At 46.2% G+C, this 22,900-nt stretch overlaps 4 protein-coding genes across 7 annotated transcripts; 1 reads left to right on the top strand and 3 right to left on the bottom strand.

Moving 5' to 3' along the window:
• Positions 1-922: 922 nt before the first annotated feature.
• On the bottom strand, positions 923-9,158 carry LOC114852698 (b(0,+)-type amino acid transporter 1-like). Of its 3 annotated transcripts, none has more exons than XR_008694303.1 (13): positions 7,752-9,158; positions 6,928-7,053; positions 6,319-6,466; positions 4,633-4,875; positions 4,228-4,353; positions 4,023-4,122; positions 3,897-3,941; positions 3,600-3,723; positions 3,421-3,524; positions 3,087-3,183; positions 2,805-2,892; positions 2,504-2,678; positions 923-2,329 (listed from the first exon to the last, which is right to left on the bottom strand). XR_008694303.1 is itself a non-coding variant. In XM_029145260.3 (13 exons), the coding sequence occupies exons 2-13, from the start codon at positions 7,042-7,044 to the stop codon at positions 2,268-2,270; spliced, it is 1,491 nt and encodes a 496-aa protein (XP_029001093.1). In that variant the 5' UTR covers positions 7,045-7,053; positions 7,752-9,158; the 3' UTR covers positions 925-2,267. The 3 variants fall into 3 exon arrangements, 2 of the variants coding, with proteins under 2 accessions (XP_029001093.1, XP_029001094.1); XM_029145260.3 differs by having other exon boundaries at positions 925-2,329; positions 2,805-2,954; XM_029145261.3 differs by having other exon boundaries at positions 925-2,329; positions 2,805-2,954; positions 6,928-7,050.
• Positions 9,159-9,292: 134 nt separating this feature from the next.
• Positions 9,293-13,353, bottom strand: LOC114852699 (b(0,+)-type amino acid transporter 1-like). Of its 2 annotated transcripts, none has more exons than XM_029145263.3 (13): positions 13,103-13,353; positions 12,580-12,689; positions 12,033-12,180; positions 11,654-11,896; positions 11,362-11,487; positions 11,186-11,285; positions 11,009-11,053; positions 10,804-10,927; positions 10,607-10,710; positions 10,437-10,533; positions 10,120-10,269; positions 9,675-9,849; positions 9,293-9,523 (listed from the first exon to the last, which is right to left on the bottom strand). In XM_029145263.3, the coding sequence occupies exons 2-13, from the start codon at positions 12,679-12,681 to the stop codon at positions 9,462-9,464; spliced, it is 1,476 nt and encodes a 491-aa protein (XP_029001096.1). In that variant the 5' UTR covers positions 12,682-12,689; positions 13,103-13,353; the 3' UTR covers positions 9,293-9,461. The 2 variants fall into 2 exon arrangements, with proteins under 2 accessions (XP_029001096.1, XP_029001097.1); XM_029145264.3 differs by having other exon boundaries at positions 12,580-12,686.
• A 1,129-nt stretch (positions 13,354-14,482) lies between these two features.
• On the top strand, positions 14,483-18,148 carry nudt19 (nudix (nucleoside diphosphate linked moiety X)-type motif 19). Its single transcript, XM_029144878.3, has 3 exons — positions 14,483-15,319; positions 15,486-15,693; positions 15,809-18,148. The coding sequence occupies exons 1-3, from the start codon at positions 14,591-14,593 to the stop codon at positions 16,009-16,011; spliced, it is 1,140 nt and encodes a 379-aa protein (XP_029000711.1). The 5' UTR covers positions 14,483-14,590; the 3' UTR covers positions 16,012-18,148.
• si:ch73-167i17.6 (regulator of G-protein signaling 9-binding protein) lies at positions 18,095-20,513 on the bottom strand. Its single transcript, XM_029144879.3, has one exon. The coding sequence runs from the start codon at positions 19,462-19,464 to the stop codon at positions 18,724-18,726; it is 741 nt and encodes a 246-aa protein (XP_029000712.1). The 5' UTR covers positions 19,465-20,513; the 3' UTR covers positions 18,095-18,723.
• Between the last annotated feature and the right edge of the window lie 2,387 nt (positions 20,514-22,900).

Raw genomic sequence — 22,900 nt, 5'->3', positions numbered from 1 at the left:
GATAAAGCCATGCTGAAGAAAAACGGCATCTTAATGTTGTTGGTGTTTGCTTTTTTTGTTAGTAGTTGCTTGGCTGTATGAAATATTTTCATTAGGTGATGATGTTTTGTGGTTTGTTTAATTGTCATTTCAGTGCTTGTATTTGGTTATTATGCACCGTACAAACCGAGACAAACAGAGATTGCTCAAGATGTTGCTGAGCCCCAGTTGTGTAGATTAGTCTCATCTCACTGACAGATGCTTAACTACACAACTTCCAAAGTCAGTTACATGTAGTGAGGTCTTGGTTCTTTGGTTCTTTCACAGTTATAAGAACTCAAATTTTTTATTATTGGCAGAATTTGCCTACAGAAACATATTTGGTCTGAAAAGAATGTTTTTTTATAAGGAACTGTACTTGAACTTCTGTGTTTGTCATTCAGCTGGACATCTTATTTGTAATAAATTTATAAAGTGTGATTCTTCTCATTTATATTGGGAGGTTTGACACTGACACATTGTATGCTACATATTATGTAATATGTACTGTGAGCTTACTGTCTATACGGCTGCTGGATTACTGTAGGCTGTAACACAAATTACATGTGGTTGGGTGCAGATCACCAAACCTTAATAATTTTGAGGGAATCAAGTTCCTGAACTCCACTGACACGGAGCTGAATTGCATCATCTCAAAAGCACCAACACAACAAAAGACTGATGTTTTTTTTGTATTTTCAGTGTGGTTTTGATTTTCTGCCTGGCACCCAAATGAAAAATGATTTTACTTTCATCCCAGGACTCCAGTGCCCATTAAAGTGTGATGAAACAGGACTGTAACTGCTAGTCAATGTAAAATTTTAAAAATTCCAAAAATGTAAGAGGCTGATGTGCAATATAGGAAGTCAGTGTGTTTAAGCTATGTTAACAACATGCAGCAAATCCCAAATCAGAGCTTAGAACTGCCAGCAGAGCGCTGCCTGTTTTAATTTTTTCAATCCTAATGTGGGGCCTGTTGGTTTAGAAACAGCTTTCTTTAACAAAAACACAGCACACATTTAGAGAGAGCCAAACATGACCAGATACGCATCCAACATGTTGCTTCTGCAGACAGCTCCAGTCTAATTTGGCAGAATTAAGCAAGCAGCTTCTCATTCAGCACAGCCAATGCAAATTTACTGGCACTTACAGAGGAAGACCTTCAGTTTTTCACCGAAATCTCACGGTGGAAACCTTAGTTTGACTCTACATGGAGCATTAGGCGCCGCTGCAGAGCAACAAATACCAGAGAGAGAGATTCTCTATACAAAGGCAGTTATTTACCTTCAATACAATCAAAACATGTATAGAAATGCATTATGTAGATTCCCTGCTCTTCCAGGTAAATGTATAATTACAAACATCTTCATAACTCTTCATAACAGTGACACAACAATAAAAGCTGCTGCTCCCTGTCCTCACTCATTGGTTATTACAAGTACAGCTGCAAAAAAAACCACAATATTAACTGACAAAACACAAAATTACCTTTATGAATGGTCATATTGACTGCCCTGTTTCCTGCTGCTTTGTAGTTTCATATTTACATGGATATACTGACATCTAGTGGAAATTGCACGGGATGCTGAGCCATTCAGTCCACTACTCTCATGTCAACTAATGCTGTAAACTGTTTTTTATAAGCTTGTTCAAGCCACATTGTGACTTAGTTAGATGTGAAGACAGTTATGAGAAATGCAATTAACTTAACACAAACAGAAATCACAAATTGTTTGTTTCCCATGATCACTTTATGCTCGACAAGATTAATACTTTTAATAAACACACAGTAGCACATTGCAGTACTTCCAGTGTGAAATACGGGAGTGGGAGCATTTGTAAATAATGAGTAAACACTGTTTACCATTTCCCTTTTCTCAATTGCGCACACACACACACACACACACACACACACACACACACACACACACACACACACACACACAAATACACACACACACACACACACACACACACACACACACACCTAGCTCCAAGAGCAGCTCTACATGGTGAAACTTATCCCAGTAAACACTAATGCACATGGACTACAGGGGGCAATGTTCAACATGGCCGCATTAGTTTAGCATATGGATCCTACCATAGCAACACAGTATGGGTTAATAAGCATGTTTATGTGGAGTACCATACAGGGAAAATATAGTTGCTGTATTTTACTTTATGTATTTAGGTACACTGCAGTATATACAGTATGTAAAAGTATGATTTTTTGTCAGTCCGGTTTGTTTTCATTCAGTCTTCTCAGCGGGAACTACTTCCATCAGCAGCTGGAGATGCATGGTGATAGGTCCTACAGGGTGGGAGGTCAAAGGTCACATGAGAGCTTTTCAAATCAGCACACCTTGATGTTGTGTTTCAATAATTAGATTGTTGTATGTTTTACTTTTGCTTCGTGCATGCCATCACATTTAACCTCTGCTGAAATATTAAAATTCCTGCAACATAAATGTCCAGACCAACTTACTCATGATTTTTCGAGCCCATTCGACTTTCAGGTGGACAAAAGGGTAGTAAAGGAGAAGTCCACCAAAAATGAAGAGAGCACAGTAGAGATACTCCAGCTCTGGCTTATCAATGATGGGAGCCAGGACCAAGTAGCAAGACACCAGGACCATCAGGGCCGGGATGACAATCGGCACCTTTGAGAGTAAACATACAGTAATTAGCTCAAATCAGGTATGTAGTGTTTACTTCTTACTTACAAAGAAACTGTACAAACATTATAGTAAGTATTTCCAAGCTATTCTGGGATTAGTAGGCCTCACCTTCACTGGTCTGTGCAGCTCCTTCTTTGTGAAACGCATGACTATGAGACCCAATGCTGTCAGCCCATAAATCACCCACTGAGCAAAGCTGAAATAGTTAATGAGGGTGTTTATATCGGCTGGCATCACGTAGCAAAGAGCCAAGAGGCCCTAAACGATAAAACAATGAGAGAAACCCACAGTGACTCATAATCCTCAACCAAGTGAACAAGTGCAAAGGTTTTAACATTAAAGAGGATTTAAGTGTATTCAGCATTAACTCAGTGAATTTACAAGACTCACATTGAAAATGAGAGCAGGGGCTGGGGTGTAGCGCTTCAGACTGATGTAGGATAAGACTTTTACCATGTGACCTTCTCTACCAGACACATAGGCCAATCTGTGGGATGAAAAAGGCCTAATTATTTGTATTTTCTTCACACTGATTAGGTTACAGCCATTAATAAGGCAGATCATATCTTATTTTGATATTTCCAACTAGACTAGTAAAAGTCTGGACTTTTAGACTGTCTATTCAGGAATCAGTTTTCATAATGGCATAAACAATGCAATGGCTGACAAGCAGTTGATGACTTGCTTCATCTGTAGGTGGTTCTGAGTGTTGTCAGTTTTCTACCTGCCAGCAGTGAAGCAGCTACCGTTGGCGGCACCAAACGTGGAGAAGACGACAAAGAGCGGAACGATCCACGACACTGGGTGGAGGACTCTGTCCCCGAAGGTCTGGGAAGAAACCACTGTTATTCCAGAAACGCTGTTAATTTCTGTGTTAGCCTGGCAACCATCTGTACTTCTTACCACGGCTACAGCTTCAGACAGCAGCAGTTCGTTGGGGGTCATGACAGTGAAGTAGGCCACATTGACCAGCACGTAGCACACACCGACCAAAGGGATCCCGATGAGGATGGCCAGGGGAAGGTTCCTAAGGACAAACGGTGAAAACTACCAAAAAGGCCAACATTGGCTCTTTTCTTTCCAGTTCATATTACTATCATAATTATGGGTTTAGAGTGTTTGAACATACTTTTGTATAATTTCTAAATGTGTTCAACACCGACTCACACAAAAACAATCACTTAGGACAGTTTGCCTCACCTGTATGGGTTTTTCAGCTCCTCTGTAATGAAATTTAGCTGATTCCTAAAACAAACATTAGAATTTATGAAAATAAAAGAAAAATTTATTTGTGTAGATAATCCAGTAGGAGCAGCGAACCATTACCATCCATCATAAGCCCAAAGCCCGTTGTAGAATGCGAGTCCAATTGCTCCAAAGGACTGTGAAGAGTCCTCAAATGCATTGGACAAATTCTCAGTGTTTCCTACGTACAAACACAACAAAACATAAGTACTCTCTGTAATTATTGGCTGTTTCATGAAAGGCTCCACACTGAAAAGTCAGAGATGTACTGTACTGTATAGCTCACCTTGTGCCAGCAGAACGATGCCGGCGACAACAATGATAACGATGATTAAAAGTTTGGCTGCGGTGAAGAAGTTCTGCACGTAGCTCGCTAGTCTGACGCTCAGACAGTTGATGCTGACAATCACCACTGAGAGAAAAGAAGCAACGTGAGAACATTTGCTGCAAAGTTTCCTCAGTCGCTGAGCTCAGAGGAATGAGGGTGAGTGTGATGTCTCAGGATCGTATAAAGGGAAACTATTTAATTATGATGGTCAAAGACTTTGTGCCATCGCGTACGTTCAATTCTCAACAACACAGTATCTCAAAAATGTGTGGAGAGAATTCCATTTTATCTCTTTCAGTATGAGCCTTGGTTACAATTTGTAGCTTTTAGCCATTAACTCACTGGGGTTAGTGTATAACTTACGTATAGCTGCAGCTGCCAGACACTTAGTAACAACCACTGGAGGAGTGCAGTCAGGGTAGAAAGGCGTGGAGGCGTATTTGGCGAAGCTCAGGGTGATGATGGCGAAGGAGGACGGCTTCAACACCATCACAGTGGTCCAGGAGAAAAGGTAGGCTGGGACGGGACCATAGGCCTCCATTAGATACGCGTAGTCTCCCCCAGACTTGGTGATCATGGTGCCGAGCTCAGCGTAGCACAGGGCCCCTATAGAGACATTTTATCTCAATTTCTATCTATTTTGTGGCTGATTCCGAACCATTAGTACTTTTGTTGCATTCCTCTGCTGACTGACGCCAAGCAAATTCCATCATAGTACTGCTGGACTTAATTACACCTACTGTGACTTGCATGTGTGTGAACATGATGACTCTACTGTCCGCAAAACTTGTAAAACAGCCTTTATGCATCCAATAAACATTTATATTCACTACATTCAAAAAAGAGAACAAAGTCTAATGTATCTACAGAAACACAATTGTTAAAAGATTTACAAGCAGAAACACTAACATTTATTACAGATAACAGAACGGCTGCTAAATAACAGTTAATTTCTTAATCAAACCTGGAAACCAGGCCCCGTTGACTTACGTCACCAAATTTGAACTTTTTTGTCTTTGTCAAAGACTTACAGAGATGAACACGTTTACAAGGACAGAAAGAACAATAGCACACACTTCAGGCTGCTGTACATGCCGTTGTGTGAAACCACTGCCCAGAGCCAAACGGGGACCCGCTGCCTGTGGAGCCCAGCTAGCAGTTGCTTATGCTGTCATGACTTGTCGGTTTGCAGCATAACAGCCTGACGGACCGGCTGAAGTGTTCTGTGCTCAGCCTTGGAGCGTTCTGCAGAAACACAGTTTACACTGGACCTGCTTTTATGATCTGTTTATGAATCACGACATAAGGTTTTATAACTTTAATCTGATAAAACCAAAAATTGGCTTGATGCTTTCTTTCTAGGTCAAATATCGTCCAATACCAAGAGTTGAAGTTCTGCCAAGACGGGATGATTCAGCGACTCTTTACTAATGTAGTAGTAAAAGTTCACTATTATCGTGGTGAGAGTCTGTATCTGGCCAACACTTTTTAACCCAGAGTTCTCGTGTTTGTTAACACGTTGAAAACAGCTCAGTTAATGTTGGGTCTTTGAAACGACACAGTTTGACATAATTGGCTGGTTCAACACAATGAAAACACTAATTAACCACAGTAGCTCACCACCGGAATGCAGTGTCTGGTTGAATGGTGTTGAATCATATACACAAAGCTGTCTGAGGTGTCTACCTAACCCTAGACAGTCTCACCTCAGCTGCAGAGGAAACAAACGTCCTCTCAGATCAAAGAAAAATTCCTCCCTTGTTTTAATACAGAGTGTAGAAAATATATTTTTGGGTTTTATCGACTATAATTGTCAACATTTAATTGGAGAATCTTAATACAATAAACTTTTTTTTCGTCATCTTAAGTAGAGCTTGCTGCACTAATGTCACTATATCAGACATTGTTTTAAGCACAAGACTTAGTACTTAGCACAAGACAACAGGCTACAACAGTTGATGCTATTAACAAAGTGTTTTTATAGGAAGACAGTGATAGATATCACCTGGTGCTGAACAGAGTGATGCGTTCATTTGAATGTGCTCTCACCCAGAGTGGACAACACTCCACAGGCTGCCCAGATCAGGAGGCAGGGTCCCACGGCTCCAGAGTACAGCAGGACAGACTTGGGAGAAATGAAGATGCCGGAGCCGATCATGGTCCCCACGATCAGACAGATGCCGCTCACCAGGCCCACCTGCCAAACAAAAGGCATTTCAGCTCAAGAAATTTATCTTCAGATCCATATTCTAGTGTTTAAAGATGCTTAATCTAATGGTCTATGTAATGATTTTCATTTCATTTTCACACACCTATATACAATATACAGTATGCACTATAACATTTTGTCAAATGTAGGATTTCCTCAGTAGAACCTGAGTAGCGTTGATTGAGAAAAATGATCCCTTCATCTTATTCAGCCAGACTCTTTCAGAGCTTAGGGAGCTTAGAGGGTCTGGACAGCACCACTGGGTCATTGTGGGGTTAATGTGTAGAGATGGTGGCAGTGCCTGGTACTGAGCGGGGTCCTACGGTGTGAACGTCTAGAAAGCCTCTTTCTCAGGGAACACACACACACACACACACGCACACACGCACACACACACACACACACACACACGCACACACACACACACACACACACACACACAGGCTCACATCTTTCTGAAGCACAGTAGCCTTCGCAGGCTTCTCCTGTTTGGTCTGAGAGACGACACTGTGGCCTGAGGAGCCGTTCTGGGACTCCTTCCTCTTCTTCAGGCTGTCGTCATCCATTTCAGGCTGCTGGTGCAAAAGAAAGTAGAGTAGAGAAAGAGTGTGCTCATATGGCATGTCTTCTAATAACTTTGGCAAGACAAGTGGTTTAGATGTCTAATCTAATCTGGCCATGCTTATCAAGGTCATGACAGTACTGATGCTCTAAAACGGCCACTTTTCTTCTTTTTCAGCCGAACAACGAGGCTCACGCAAGAAAAACAAGTCAGTGATAATCTGCTCAAATTCTCATTTGCTTCCACTTCTAATCCTATATGAGATTTGTAAATTGGTTTGTGCAGGAGGCACCGATTCAGACCTACAGCACAAATTTGGAGTTTAATTTCTTTCATCTGGAGGTCGACACAGCAGCCGTGCAGCTTTACTGAGATATAATTTTCCTAAATGCCACCTGTTTAAACCAATGAGGAACTTTTTATTTTATTTCTGAAATGAGAAGCTCAAAATGTAACAGCTGAATTAATTCTATTAAATGCTTTTCATATTTCACTCGTGCGGCAGGTGAGATGCCAAGTGATCGTAACCTGTGGATCTTTCCTTCTGTCCACACATAATGTTTAACACCTTCTTGTGTTAATGTCTAACGAGAAGAAGAACATGTCCAGAACAAGTTGAGTGCGAGTCATAAAAAACACACAGACAACAACTTTTCTCATGTAATGTGTGATGAATAATAACAGAAATTATTCAACAACCGTTTCACTTACTTAGACTTGGAGGGAAACCTCTTCAGTGAGGATCCATGGACTCAAATGTTTTCTGGTACAGTGATAACAACCCTAAATTATTATTACTGAGGCTGAACACTCCCCCAGTGGGAGGTTCTTTGTGCAACTGGACATCCTGCATCGGCCACAATGGAGGAGGAGAGCACTGACTTTAATGAAGAGCACTGGGGGGGCTGGCAACATGATTTTTATTTAGATTCATATTTTTTGACTAACACATGAAGTGTGAATGCTCCAGGTGCTGACAAAGGCAACGGTGACTTATCCAAACAAATAAAAGACTTTTTGTCAGTTTCACTTTAAAAGAAAAAAACTAAAATGTCCTTTCTTAGCTTACATAGTCTGACTTTCTGCACAATGCCTCTTTGATAAGGACATATGACACCCCTGCATGTGTGTGTGTGTCTTACATTCCCTTCCTCTCTGCCTCCACCTCTCTTGTTAGAGAAGCTGCATTTTGTGCTGTAACGTTCAACATTCCAGTTTATTTTCTAACTCTGCAGTTATTCGACGCAGCAGCACCAGTTGCCTTGAAAAGTCAAGCGTCTACTTTTTTGAGCGCCTGGATGTTTCTTGTTGCAGAATAATCGCTCGAAAAATTCATACCACAGAAAACTATTATTGCTAAAAAATAAATTATTGAAAAAAACAATAACACAACTTTCAATTACTTTGGCTTCAACAGCATAATATATTAAGGAGTCAAAGTAATATATGAAGTACTATTGCAGAATACTTGAGTCTAACTGGACCAAGACTCTTTATGTTTCTCTTCATGTCTGTTATGTCCCACTGACTTCCTGCAGTGGCTGCAGCTCTGGGAACGGCTTCACTGCTCATACAGTAGTAATCTACTAACACAATAACACATTTTCATATGAACCCAGTAACCCTGAGAACAGGAATGTATGAACAGTAGGAGGGCTCACGTTTCTCACACATTCGCTGGGGCTTAGCACCAAACTACTGTAAGTCTAAATGAACTCAACACTGAGGACAGGCTTCAGTAAACAAGCAGAAGTTCCTGTGGAACATCAGTACGGCACAACCATGTTCATGCACATCTCCACCATCCCTGCAAGATTAGTTCAACACGCTGATGCATCCAGATGTTAGAACAGCTGGTTTGGTAGGTTGGGTCCGCTGAAACCAAAACAACGAAATATGACCCTGCAGATGATGTCAACACAGACTAATATATTCTAATTTTGTCCTATGGACAAAGTAAGATAGCTGACACACATGCACAAATACCTACATTCTCTAGGAACTGAACACAAAGTGAACTTTAACCTGGAAAACACTCCTGCACTTTGACTACTTGAAGGAATGTTTAACGTGGATGCGGCACGTGGCTGTTGTCCTGACACCTGTGTGTCTTTGCCTCTGCCCTCTTCTGAGGATGTCACAGCTGGAACTTCTAGTGAATCCAACCCAACTCTAGTTTGCATTCATTTGAGTGTGGAACTGAACTGACTGATTAAAGCTTGGCTCTTAGGAATTTCAAAATGAGCTCAACCTCAGATCTACAGGATGGTTTTTATTTTATGAGGATGTAGAACAGGAAAACGGGGTCATGAACATGACGTACTGTACAGCATGTGCTTTGACAGATATGAGGTCCTAATTTTTTCATCTGCAGTCGGACTTCATTAAAGCTCTTCCCAGATCTGTCAGTCCGGTTCGTCTTCATTCAGTCTTCTCAGCAGGAACTACTTCCAACAGCAGCTGGAGATGCATGGTGATAGGTCCTACAGGGGGTGGAGGTCAAAGGTCACATGAAGGCTTTTAAATCAGCACACCTTGATGCTGTGTTTCAATAATTAGATTACTATGTTTTACTACGCATCGTGCATGCCATCACATTTAACCTCTGCAGCATAAATGTACAGACCAACTTACCCATGATTTTTTGGGCCCATTCAACTTTCAGGTGGACAAAAGGGTAGTAAAGGAGAAGTCCACCAAAAATGAAGAGAACACAGTAGAGATACTCCAGCTCTGGCTTATCAATGATGGGAGCCAGGACCAAGTAGCAAGACACCAGGACCATCAGGGCCGGGACGACAATCGGCACCTTTATATAAATAACAATTACTAAGCAGTTCATCAGCTGAGATCCTGTGATCGGTCACAGGATCAAGCTGATGAACTGATAATCAAGCCTCGTGAAATTGTGCAGAATATCTCATGCTCTTAACAGCAGCTAATGGAATTAAATTAAAAAATGTAAAATCATAAAAAACTACATGAACCATCGTTAAGTGACACTGTATTTTATTGTTGCCTCTTGTGTGTAAAGCAGAATGTGGATCATGCTGTATTACCACCACCACTAAAGCCACACCTTCAGTGGTCTGTGCAGCTCCTTCTTTGTGAAACGCATGACTATGAGACCCAGCAGTGTCATTCCATGAAACGCCCACTGAGCAAAGCTGAAGTAGTTAATGAGGGTGTTTATGTCGGCTGGCATCACGTAGCAAAGAGCCAAGAGGCCCTAAACGATAAAACAATGAGAGAAACTAGTTAATGTGGCTCAATCACATGGCAGGAGACCACATCTGAAAATTTATCTTTAATTTAATTTTTGATGTCACAGACTTCAGCAATTATTCATTTTAATTTAAACAATAAATATAAATATCTACAGCACAGGCGACTCACATTGAACATTACAGCAGGGGCCGGGGTGAAGCGCCTCAGGCTGATGTAGGATAAGACCTTCACCATGTGACCCTCTCTGCCAGATACATAGGCCAATCTGTGGGAGGCAGGCAAACATGGCGTCTTACAGTATGTACACACCTGCAGCGTCGGTAGGTCACACGTGTTACCTGCCAGCACCGAAGCAGGTTCCGTTGGCGGCACCAAACGTGGAGAAGACGACAAAGAGCGGAACGATCCACGACACTGGGTGGAGGACTCTGTCCCCGAAGGTCTGGGAAGGCACACGTGTGAGAAACCACCGTTATTCCAGAAAATCTGTTACAGTAACTTCTGTGTTACCATGGCAACCATCTGTGCTTCTTACCACGGCCACAGCTTCAGACAGCAGCAGTTCGTTGGGGGTCATGACAGTGAAGTAGGCCACATTGACCAGCACGTAGCACACACCGACCAAAGGGATCCCGATGAGGATGGCCAGGGGAAGGTTCCTAAGGACAAACGGTGAAAACAGTCATGTCCTCGAAGCTTCTGATAATCAATTCTGATGATGCCCAACTCATTTATCTTACCTGTGTGGGCTTTTCAGCTCCTCTGTAATGAAATTCAGCTGAGTCCTACAGACAATAGAATGAATAGATAAGGTAACAATAACACTCACTGGCTGCTTTATTAGATACACAGAGCTCCTGATGTGGAGCCACCACAGACAACAAACAGCTTGTGAGCAAAGTGAAGTGAACTCTTACCATCCATCATAAGCCCAAAGCCCGTTATAGAAGGCGAGTCCGATTGCTCCAAAGGACAGCGGTGGGCCATCGAACGCATTGGCCAAATTTTTTGTGTGTCCTATAGAGACATGAGACCACATACGTAAACAGCATGGCCATTTTAAAGCCAGTGCTGTGAATTCACCCCAACCCACCCTGTGCCAGCAGGACGACGCCTGCTGCGACAATGACGAAGATGATGAGCAGTTTGGCTGCGGTGAAGAAGTTCTGCACGTAGCTCGCCAGCCTGACGCTCAAACAGTTGATGCTCACAATCACCACTGAGAAGAAGGAAGGAATAAATCATTCAAAAATATGTTTGCATATTCAGAATTCTCACATGTCTAAACCCCAGGATTATGGATATTCTAATATTTGTCATCATTTAGAAACACCTGCACACTTGACCTTTGACCTTTAACTCACTGGGGTTAGTGTATAACTTACGTATAGCTGCAGCTGCCAGACACTTAGTAACAACCACTGGAGGAGTGCAGTCAGGGTAGAAAGGCGTGGAGGCGTATTTAGCAAAGCTCAGGGTGATGATGGCTAAGGAGGACGGCGACAACACCACTACAACGGTCCAGGAGAAAATGTAGGCTGGGACGGGGCCATAGGCCTCCATTAGATATGAGTGCGCTCCCCCAGACTTAGTGATCATGGTGCCGAGCTCAGCGTAGCACAGGGCCCCTGTGTAGAAACACATGAAATAGAAGACTTGGAAACTGTTACTACCACCACTGGTGTTTGAGAAGATTTCACCGTGTTAACTCCGGCCCTGAGTCCAGTTCTGCTGGAGGCAGTGATGGGGCCTCTGTGCTCTCACCCAGAGTGGACAACACTCCACCGGCTGCCCAGATCAGGAGGCAGGGTCCCACGGCTCCGGAGTACAGCAGGACAGACTTGGGAGAAATGAAGATGCCGGAGCCGATCATGGTCCCCACGATCAGACAGATGCCGCTCACCAGGCCTATCTGCAAAAGCAAGAGTTCTGTTGAGCCATTTCACTGTAACTGATTGGTCAGATTGAAGGACAAAGGCTCAGACATGACGACAGCCCTGTGGCGCCAAGCTACAGCCCCGGCTGCCTCACTACAGATCCTTCCTGATCCACCTGTTGTCTTCACCTGCCGGTGGATCACAGACATCCTGAATGCGCGTCTCCAACCTGCAACCACCGACACCAGCTGCCCCTCGTGGATGTGACATCCAGAGGGCTGGGCATGTGCACAACTGCACAGCTTTGTATGAATACAGGTGTATAAAACATCACTTAAGTAGGACACAGGAAGTGAGTTCACCCCGGATCAAAGAGTAGTAGTAGAGAACTGTTCTGTCGCAGTCTGTGGTGCAATCGTTCAAACACAGCTCACTTCTTTTTGAAGCACCGTGGCCTTGGCCGGCTTCTCATCTTCGGTCTGAGAGACGACACCTTTCAATGTCTTCTTTGCCTCATTAAACCCGTCCTGGTCCATTTTGTCTGCTGGTGAGAGAGAAAAGTCTTACACAATTCAAGTTGTAATGTTTTACATAAAGTTATCTAATCTCATCTCAGTTAAGTTTAGCAAAGGTCACTCTACAGCACCTCAGGTTTTACTCGAGATAAGGAGGTTTCCAAAAAACTGCAGCACTAAACTGACCAATTGTATGAACAAAAATATTCTCTGCGATCTTAGTAATGAAAGATTAAGACTGTCGTGATTTACAGATGTGCACAAAAGGGTTTGTGAGCTCAGAATGTGAGGATCTGTTTGATCCAGTCCAGTGACAGAAAAAGCAGTCACAGATCTTTGTTACTAACAGCTGGACATACTGTAGCTTCAAATCACCTAATTTGGCAACAGAAATATTAAATATTACATAAAATAACATTTCATATTCGTGTGTTCACCTCACCTCAGAGATGCTCCATGAACTGTCAATGTTGTTCATCAGTTGTTGTTTTTGGTTTTCAGGTCCTGGGTGTGTAATGAACAAAACCTCAGACGGTCCGATCTGAGTAAAGTCACGGATGATACTGAGCTCAGTGCCCAGGGGGAGGTTCCCACAGCAGCTCGGACAGCTCGGCATGTTGAGACGCCCATAAACTAACACTTATGAATAATGTGATAAAGACGCTGTAAATTTTTATAGTGTAATGATCTAACAGAGTGTAGGTAAAGATATAACTTGTTTGATTAGCTACACCTGCACTTGAATCATTTATTAAATGAACAAGGACAAAACATTAGCCCCACTTGCTAATGTGACGTCTCCAGTCTGACTCCAGCTCCTGTGACCTCAGTAATAAACGTGGCAGAAATATCAGCTCCATGACAGCTTCAGCCTAAATGCCTTGTAAAAGTAGAACTAGTGGCAGAGATTCTGGACTGGACTGAATTTGATATACTGAAGTGAACAGATGTACTTAAAAAATGACCATTGAATGTATCAAAGAAATGCCCAGACAACAACTTTCACTGAAACATCTGCACAAATAATAAAACTTGTACTAACAAAGTCTTGAAATTCAACATACACACATGTAGGTCAGGTAGTTATTTGGTACAGGTTTTATGTATGAGAATAAATATGAAGAACCTAAATAGAAGCATTATTATTTCTCTTTGTAAGTAAGAAAGACTGTAGTATAAAATACCCTCATTGAAGCAGCAGGGAGGAGGAACCATGACTTAGTCAAGTAAAAACTTTGGGACTTTTGTTTCTTTTCTCCATCATGGTCATTTCAACCTTGAGATAAGAATATATAAGATAATACTTCAGCCCGGTCCGGCCATGTTCATTACAGTAGTTTTTATGGTACAAACCTTCAGCGTTAAAACCACTATCAGTTTGTCCAGTTGTGGAGCTTCAGTGAAGCAAAGAGACATAACTTGGAAAATGAGGACATCTGCTGGACAAGTGTTTATTTAAAGTGAGGCTACTCATTCTGAAGCTCCATTCATGCCTCAGCTCCCTGACTGATGGAGAGGTGGATAAAGAGAATCCCAGTGGGTCTCAGTGTGGTTGTAGTTGACTGAACCGTAGTCGGGACAGGGGTCCAACAGCTTCCATTCAGCGCAGGGAGGCCACAGTAGAAACACAGGTCACTGCTCATAATCCACAACTATGATCTATTTTCAAATATTACTATTTCATTAAAGCTCTTACCAGATCTCCAATTTTTGGGAGTGTGGCCACTCAACCTCTTTTTATTCATTAATGACTTTTAATTCCATGGCATTATGTGCGGTGTGCTCCTCCGGTCGAAAGGGGGCGCTGGGGGGCGCGTACCTGTCCGGGATGACGTCACGTCCCGCAAAAGAAACGTCATCGGGCAGCTGCTGACCCCGGCGTGTAACTTTTACGCGTACTCTGCGGGGAAACTTTGGCCGCACCTTGAGCATGAATGCGGCCCTGAAGCACTGGAAGGAGGCGGCGACGCTCATTGTGACCGCGGGCCGCCGCGTCAGGGCGCCGCAGGCCGCCGGCCCCGCGCCGCACCTGGCGCGCCGGTCGGGCTGCGACTACGACGTCTTGCTGCTCAAGCGCAGCGGTAAGAGTGGCTTCATGCCCAACGCGTACGTGTTTCCCGGCGGCCTGGTGGACCCGTCGGACTTCTCCGACGAGTGGCTGGACATTTTTGAGTCGTTCAGAAACGCTCCGAACTTCGGTTTACGGAGCGTCAAGCAGCCGCTGGAGACGAGACCCCCGATCTTCGCCACAGACCGACACACGCTGGGCTCCTCCGTCCCGGGCGACGTCGCCTTCAGGATCTGCGCCCTGAGGGAGACGTTTGAGGAGTGCGGCGTTTTGCTGATTGTGCCCAAACTAGGGGGCGCAGAGGAGGCCAGATGTGCTGGCGATCGGGTGCCTCGCTACAAAGCGAACCAGCTGTGCAGCGATGAGCTGGGCCGCTGGAGGACTCTGGTGAACCAGGACCCGTCCAACTTCATCCGGATGTGCAGGGAGTTGGAGGTGCTGCCCAACATCTGGGCTCTGCACGAGTGGAGCAACTGGCTGACTCCCGAAGGCCGCTACGGTGCGAAGAGGTTTGACACGGCCTTCTACATGTGCTGCCTGCAGGACGTCCCTCACACCCTGCAGGACCAGAAGGAGATCGTTCGCTTTGAGGTGAGAGTAAAATGACCCAAAACACAGTCGCCAAAGTCTCTGTGTGATACGTGAAGATAAGTTTGCTGCTTTTGGGACTTTGGTGAAGCTTGGATCACGTCGTGATCAATTTAAGTGAGTGTTGAACCAAACCTAATTTACCAAAGCACCCGTGTCTGTGTTTCAGTGGTCCACGCCCTCAGAGATCCTGCAGAGCTACCAGAAGCAGGAGTTCTGGATCGCCCCCCCGCAGTTCTACGAGCTGAGCCGCCTGCGCCGCTTCCCGTTGCTGAGCGACCTCCACAGCTTCGCCAGGCGCCGCGCTGCAGAGGGCTGTGAGCGGTGGCTGCCGGTCGGCTTCCTACAGGATGGACACTACATATCGCTTCTGCCAGGTGCCGATCGTCGCAGAATAAGTCCACGCGCAACTGACGTTTCATGATCCAGATGAGTGGAACGGGAAGTGTAATTCATCAGCTGCTCTGCTGTTTTTTTTTTTTCCTGATGCAGGTGACAAACTGTACCCGTCTGACTCGTCAGGCGAACTCAAGGGGGATCTCAGGGCAGACACTCAGGAGGGGGATGATCTGCACCGTATAATCATCTCGGACGCATACGTTGGGACCATAAAAATCACTATCACACCCAAGTACGACCACGTGCTGCCAGTTCTTGATCCAGCCTCATCAGAAACCTCTAAAAGTCATCTTTGACTAAACAGATTAACTGTAGCGTGGAAACTGATCTAGACCTAGTAGTGACCGCTGTGGTTTGCTGGTCTTCGGTCTCCCATTGACCCTTTGTGTGTCAGACCTCCAGCTTTCTTTTCATCTCACATATTTTTAACAGACAAATCTTAAGTCTACGGCCTTATTGCACAAACAATTTGTTTTGATGTCAGTTTCAGTAATAAAGCTCTTCTATGACGATGAAGTAGATAATAAATAGATAGTTCTTAATAACTTATTTACTACACGTTTCTTAGATTTAATTTGAATGGAGCTATTGTAAGTTACCCTCTTACCATAACAACCGCCTCACTATAAAACATACATGAGGAATTTAAAGGCAGTACCTGCCACTGATGCGGTGACGTGTGTGTTTGGCTTCCGTGGAACAGCGGGTGTTATGCTTTCGCTGGGATGCTTAAGGTTAGATGAACTCTAGGGAGGTGTGTGTGTGTGTGTGTGTGTGTGTGTGTGTGTGTGTGTGTGTGTGTGTGTGTGTGTGTGTGTGTGTGTGTGTGTGTGTGTGTGTGTGTGTGTGTGTGTCATCCTTCTCTGTAGGAGCTGATATGTGGACGCTCTGCAGGGCTTCATTCTCCTTTGGGTGCCTTCCCTGCACACAGCAGTTTTCTTCATGTCGCGTTAATGATGGCGACATTACATTAGATGGGTTAACGTGTGTCCGCTGCACATTACGAAATGGGTCATTTTCACTATGAATTTCATATTTTGACTTATGCTCCGTCTAAGTAATGGTCTTGTATTTGAGACACAGTAACAGTAGCAGCAAATGCTAAAATCTTAAATGTCACTCTTCTGATTTTTCTGATCTGTCAGTGTGAGGAGACATGCTCCCCGTCTACTGTCCTCACACCGCATCTGCTGCCTCAGTGTGTGTGCGTGCACGTGTTGGTGCGTTGTTTGCGGAGGAGAGTCCGTTGGGGGTTTCCATGGCAACCCGAAGCCTTGGAAACCCACCATCTTCGTCCAGATGAGGTGATGATGCTGTGGTGTATCTCAGCCAAGTGTGCAGCTCGCATCTCTGGGCCGGTCTGTTGCCTTCACTTGTTTCCAAGCGACTGGACGACTCTGTCCGGCACAGGTTCAAATACCAAAGCCTCCAAACAACTGCGGAGAAAGTCAATCTACTCACCCTCTATTTTTATATCTAATGAAGCACACACTCTGAAACTTTGATGCTGCGGCTATTTTGGGAAGCAGCTTGTGTAGCAGAAAATCATTTCAGCGTCCCTGAACTAGTCCCAAAGTTGCATTAGAGCCGACTTTGGCAGGAGCGTTTTCCCCCTGAAACACCAGGGACAAACTTTAAAGTGTTTCACGGGCTTTATCTTCTCCACTAGTTAAACCCTCTCCCTCACCTCATGTTTAATTAATCACCTTTTATATTTTTGGACTCCTGGACGAAGCCTGTCGTGAATTTGAAGAGGTTCAAAAGCGGTTCAGGTTGAAGAGGTCAGTGTCGGCAGAGCTTGGTGCCTCCGTGCGGTGACAGCACAGACGAGCTGGATGTCAGGACGTGGGAGCGCAGGACGTGTGCTGTCGTCTGCTCCGTAACCTCAGGGCTCCTGGAAAGATTGTGATGCTGTCTGACACTGTGCTATGACGCGTTATTGTATGTGGTACAGCACGTCTGGGTTTTATTCTGTGGTTACTGGATGAGGAGGCCATAAATGTGCATCTTCATCTTTTGCAGTAATACATAAGATGTGTCGCCCCCCCTTTACCTGAAAACAGTTTTCTGCTTGTGCTCTTTGATTTTATTTCAGGCGTCTAGGTGTTTTATGTTCATTCTCTGTGTTGGTGTATTAATCCAGGACAGACTTCGTTCCACAAATACCCTCAAAGACTCTTACTCCTAAAACCATTATGGAGTTAAAGCATTTGTATTAGTCTCCTCTCCTTTTTCAACTGAACAAGATTTGAATCTGAAGCTGGTTAAGATTATTATCCTGCTCTTAAAATACCTCGTTGTACATGTGATGCGCTCTTCGTTTGTGCGGAGGCCGCTTTGGCCTCGTCCTGCTTGTAAAACACTTCTTCACACCACAGACACGTTTTCCACTGTGTTTAAAAATGTTATTGTAATAAATATACTTTCACTGCATGGATGATATCTGACACGGCAGCGGACTGCATGTACAAAACGTCTCGTCACACGATGCCACGTTTACATTCAACACCGTTTGCAAGAGAGGAACCCTGGAACAGGCTGCGCTCGTCGGCGCCGAGGCCCGTGGGGCACAGTGACGCTAAGACGCAGGCCTACGGCGCTACAGCTACAGCTCAGTCTGTGCCAGCGGGACGTTGCAGCCTGCGAAGTGAGCAGTAGAGGAGACTGACTGTGGCCCCTGCACGTCTGCACACATCTGGAATCACACAGTGGAGTTGAGAGCGGAGCGTCTCTCAGCAGGACATCCGGGCCAGTACTTAGCAGTAGGCTACATCTACGCTTCAGCTTTTGCACTAATCCACTCGGATTACGTGTTGTTTATGTCCTGGACGTTTCCCCCCGTCGGGCCCGACCCGGCTCCGTTGTTCTACATCTCATCTAGTGCAACTCCTCAGCTGAACCCAATACATTCACGGGTGCGACAGGCGAGTCTCGTAAGGTGACCTCCTCCCTGTGGGGGGGCTGCCGGCGGGTCCAGGGGTCGGGGCGGCCCGCTGGCGTCACGCAGCTCAGGACATGTTGACGACCAGGTATCCCAGAACCAGCGCCACAGCCAGGACCACGACGAAGACGACCACGGCGCAGACGGAGCCGTAGCCCGCCTCCCTGCTGCCGCCGCTCTCCTCCTCCTTGGGCTCCTCCTCGCAGATGGAGATGACGCCCACGGAGGAGTTCCCCACGCTCATGTTGGACTTGAGCTCGGCGCCCGCCTCCTGCTTCGCCTCCACGGCCCACGGCGCCACCTGCACCTTCATCTCCATCTCCTCCATCATGTGGCTCACCTGGGTGATCTCGGACTGCAGGTCGCGCAGGTCCGCCGTGTCGATGTTGCTGTCGGCGTCGTACTTCATGTTCTGCACGCTCATGGCCCGCGCCGCCACGCTGGTGGTGCTGCCCGCCATCCCCGTCTGGATGAGGTGGCGCGTGGGCACCTTGAGGGGGAACGCCTGCCCGATCTCCAGAGAGCGCTTCATGTCCACCTCCAGGAGCTCCATGGTGCTGGAGAAGAGCACCCACAGGCGCTCGTACTCGGCGCGGTCCTCTTTGCTGATGGACTTGTCTTTGAGCAGAGACGTCAGTTTAGTCCTGTTGGCCACCGCCAGCTCCTGGGCCTTTTTGCGCGTCCTCTTCAGCTCCTCTCGCAGGTTCTGCGAGTCCGACGTGCTCCCCAGGGCGATGACCAAATGCCTGTAGCAGGCGGTGACTCTGTTCAGAGCGTCCAGCATTGTCTTACACTCCTCCTTCCCCATAGCTGAATAAAAACAACCTGTAGCCTCGAAACTTGCGCACGATCAAACGGAGGAGGCAGCGAGCCGCTAGAGCCGCCGCTTCAGACGCGGTCCTCGGATGTGGAGTACGTCCCCATCTCCGCAAATCCCCTCGGCGTAGATCTCTACGTAAAAAGCAGGTGTCGCGCTTAGAAACGGGCGTCCGTGGAAGCTTCGGGCCACCTTTGTTCTTCCTCAGTGGAGATCAAACAGCCCCGGAGCGCTTCTCCTGCAGGACGGATGCGAATGCACGTGAAACAATCCGACCTCCGTCTCCTTTCGGGCGGTTCGGATGCAGCTACAGGTGTCCCGGCATCCGCCAGGCTGCGGCTCGCGCAGACGAACGCGGCTCCTCTGAGGTCAACGGCGTAAAGTAAGTCAAGGGTGATGCTCGTCTGGGAAAAATGGACACGTTCATCCCGGGTTACAAAGAGAAAACGGCTCCGACGCGGCCGTAGCACGAAGCCGAACCAGCCATTTTCGGGTTTGTTTATCTGCGCGCGGAGCTGTTCGCTTCAGCACCGGGCGATGTTTAAATAGCGGTAAGCGCCTCTGCGGTCACATGTGCGCACAAAACAGAGCCATTGAGCCACAGGCGGAGAGGCGGGCAGGGAAGCGCGGCAGGCCGGCGCCCATTGGGCCGGGCTGCCCGTGAACGCGTCGCGGCGTGGGCGGGGCTCAGCCGTCAATCAGCGGGGACGTCAAATCGCGAAGCCCTAGCCTAATTTGCCGCCATCTGCCATTTGTCGCGAGGATGCGCGCTCGTGCTGCGCGTGGACGTGGCTGACAGCGCTTTGGCAGGTTTATGGTACGGACACGAGCGGGTTAAACGCGCTCATCAAAGTTGCATTAGTTTTCGAGGGGAATGGGGAATAAATCTGGCCGCGCCGCCTCAGTCACAGTCACAAGCAGGGCTCGTGGCAGCGCTGCTCGTGTGTTCTCTGGCTCGTGCTGCGTTGACGGACAAGCGGTAGATAATGCTGTTTGCCGGCGCTGCCCTTTTTGCATTATTCAAGCGGACGGGCCCTAATGATGCAGCGGCCGCGGAGTGACGCTAATGGACGGGAGCCCGCAGAGCTGGTGGAGAGGCTCTGGCACACAGCTCTAATTCTTCTGTTGCTTCGAAAACTTTCGTTTCCCCACGTCAGCCGTTTCCTTCGCCATCACGTCCGGATGCGTCGGGGCGTGCGCGATGCGCTTATTCGTGTCATACCTGCCCGTCCTCTTTGATACGTTTCAACCGCTGGTAGCCGTGACCAATAACACGTATCTTGGCTGAGTCAGATGTTTTGTTAAGATCTTGCCAAACGGATCTTCTTTCCCTTGAATATGTTTCCATGGCAACCTCTCACCTCTTGGCAAGCGCTCCTCAGTTATTTTTCCACACGGTATTCAGTTACTGACAGAGCAGTAAATAGTCGACAGACATTCTCATTTCCTCCCATGTTGTGTTCCGTTCTACGCTGGCAGAGCCATTAGTTGTGGTGCTAGAGCCCTTTAAACGATGGTTCATTGTTTGTTTTACAGTAAAATACAGTACAGTTGAATTATTCTACCTATAATAGCCATCTTGACTTTCAAACCCTGCAGACGTGAATGAGGAAGCATCTGCAGCCTGGTCGCAGCTCCAGACCTCACATCCATCACTGCACCACCTTTTGCGTGGAGCTGCGAACGGTATGAAGGCAGAATTAACGGCTCACGCTGTAAAACTGTCCACAGCGTCTGTCTGCCTGTGCTCCTAAAAAAAGACTCTTGATAAGCTGGTCTGTTGGATTCGAGTGCCAGGATGAGTCAGGTCCTCTGAGATCTGATTTCTAGCAGAGCGAGTGCGTTGTTGAAAACTCGACATGATTTCCTGTGCACAGAGGAGAGAAGCAGGAGGAGATGAAAAGGAGACCAGTTAAATCTGTATTTTTGAATCCCTTTTGAAATCGGTCCTCTTGTGTTGTGTGACAACAACCACCGCCAGATATAAATAACATTAAATAAAAGAACACAAAGCAGGACAAATATTTATTTTATTAGCAATATCGGGTAGCATCAACGGATCTGACTCCAGGTCTGTTTGTGATAGTGGCAGATACCCACAAAGTCGACTCTGCGTCAGACATCATCCTTTAGAAACTGCAACCATAGAAACGCTAAAAGTGTCAATGACTAATGTTAAAAAATTATCCACAAAAGCTATAATCCAGATTAGCAGCCTTCTAGAGGTTCTAGGATTAGTAGTGGTGTAATGCCCACTAAAGTGTCCTAATGGAGCCATCATCATCATCATCATCATCATCGTCGTCATCATCATCATCATCATCATCATCATCATCATCATCATCATCATCATCATCATCATCATCATCATATTAGGACGCAGCCCTCTCCCAATAATCCCAGTGGCTGCCTCAGGTCAAGTGCAGGAGTTTGTTCCTTGTACTTACAACCACCGGCTCCTCCAGCTTCAGAGGGTTCTCGGACTCAGCATCCAGAAAAGCGTTAGCGCTGCTCATGTCATGAAACGCTGACTGATGTCTCACTACCAGTCCATTAAAAGCCAAAGATTACTTTGGCCTCAGATTTAGATCTGGGAGCGTTTTACAGCTTGTTTTAAGAGCTCTGGGGCGATTCGAAGGGGGAACAGGCAGAGATGGAAGCAGGAGCAAGACGCAGCGAGGGGAGAGAGAGGACGAGGAAATCTGTCTTTGTTGCATTATTGATGGGCCTCATCCACTATGTGGCCTCTTACATGAGGGGCGAGCCGTGAGTCACGCCTCAGCTCCACAAAGGTGGAGGACGCTCGCTCAGCCTCAACACACAGTAACATCTCTCCCCCCGCTATGGTATGATTATCAAAGGAAGGAAGGAAGAAAGGAAGGAAGGAAGGAAGGAAGGAAGGAAGGAAGGAAGGAAGGAAGGAAGGAAGGAAGGAAGGTCAGCTCGTCTTGAAAGCCTCTGTATGAACTTTGTATTGATTTTAGAAAATGTGGTTCAGCACTCATTCCCATAAAGTCCTTCCTTTCCTAGAGATGCCATCATCTCTCCAAGCCTCTGCTGATGGAGCTGAGCATATAACAAGTGGAAGTCTCACGTTCACCTCATAATGGGCCTGGCTGGGTGGGTGAAGCCTCTGGGCCCGACGACACCACCCGAGCCAAACTGAGACGAGCCGCGAGGATTTGTGGCATCTGCTGGCTGAAAGCTTAGCTCTAATCTCATCGCATCACGATGAACCGCGGAGAACCTGAGGACGCGGAAGTGATACGCACGAAGAATGGCGTCGGCACAAAGGCTTCATGCAGCTTTGCGTTTTCCCAAGGCTCGTGAGATCTGTTTCGCATTAGTCGCTTCCTGTGTCCTCGCTCCTTTCTCTCTCCTCTTGGTCTCTAATCAAAGCTTGAAGGACGCGCTTATGTGCTCTTCG

Source organism: Betta splendens, chromosome 3, assembly GCF_900634795.4.
Source record: "Betta splendens chromosome 3, fBetSpl5.4, whole genome shotgun sequence".
Classification (NCBI taxonomy): domain Eukaryota; kingdom Metazoa; phylum Chordata; class Actinopteri; order Anabantiformes; family Osphronemidae; genus Betta; species Betta splendens.
The sequence above is the reverse complement of the archived record's forward strand: the minus strand, read 5'-3'. Positions and strand labels throughout refer to the sequence as shown.

Excerpts from the sequence above, each read along its gene's own strand:
- si:ch73-167i17.6 (XM_029144879.3), bottom strand. The coding sequence starts at position 19,464 with ATGGGGAAGGAGGAGTGTAAGACAATGCTGGACGCTCTGAACAGAGTC.
- LOC114852698 (XM_029145260.3), bottom strand. The coding sequence starts at position 7,044 with ATGGATGACGACAGCCTGAAGAAGAGGAAGGAGTCCCAGAACGGCTCC. Across the intron at positions 4,354-4,632 it reads TCTGGCAGCTGCAGCTATAC|TGGTGATTGTCAGCATCAAC; the intron begins GTAAGTTATACA and ends CTTTTCTCTCAG. Across the intron at positions 3,525-3,599 it reads TGTCTGAAGCTGTAGCCGTG|ACCTTCGGGGACAGAGTCCT; the intron begins GTAAGAAGTACA and ends GTTTCTTCCCAG.
- nudt19 (XM_029144878.3), top strand. The coding sequence starts at position 14,591 with ATGAATGCGGCCCTGAAGCACTGGAAGGAGGCGGCGACGCTCATTGTG. Across the intron at positions 15,320-15,485 it reads AGGAGATCGTTCGCTTTGAG|TGGTCCACGCCCTCAGAGAT; the intron begins GTGAGAGTAAAA and ends TCTGTGTTTCAG. Across the intron at positions 15,694-15,808 it reads CTACATATCGCTTCTGCCAG|GTGACAAACTGTACCCGTCT; the intron begins GTGCCGATCGTC and ends TTCCTGATGCAG.
- LOC114852699 (XM_029145263.3), bottom strand. The coding sequence starts at position 12,681 with ATGGACCAGGACGGGTTTAATGAGGCAAAGAAGACATTGAAAGGTGTC. Across the intron at positions 11,897-12,032 it reads TGGAGTGTTGTCCACTCTGG|GGGCCCTGTGCTACGCTGAG; the intron begins GTGAGAGCACAG and ends GTTTCTACACAG. Across the intron at positions 11,054-11,185 it reads CTTTGGGCTTATGATGGATG|GACTCAGCTGAATTTCATTA; the intron begins GTAAGAGTTCAC and ends TATTGTCTGTAG.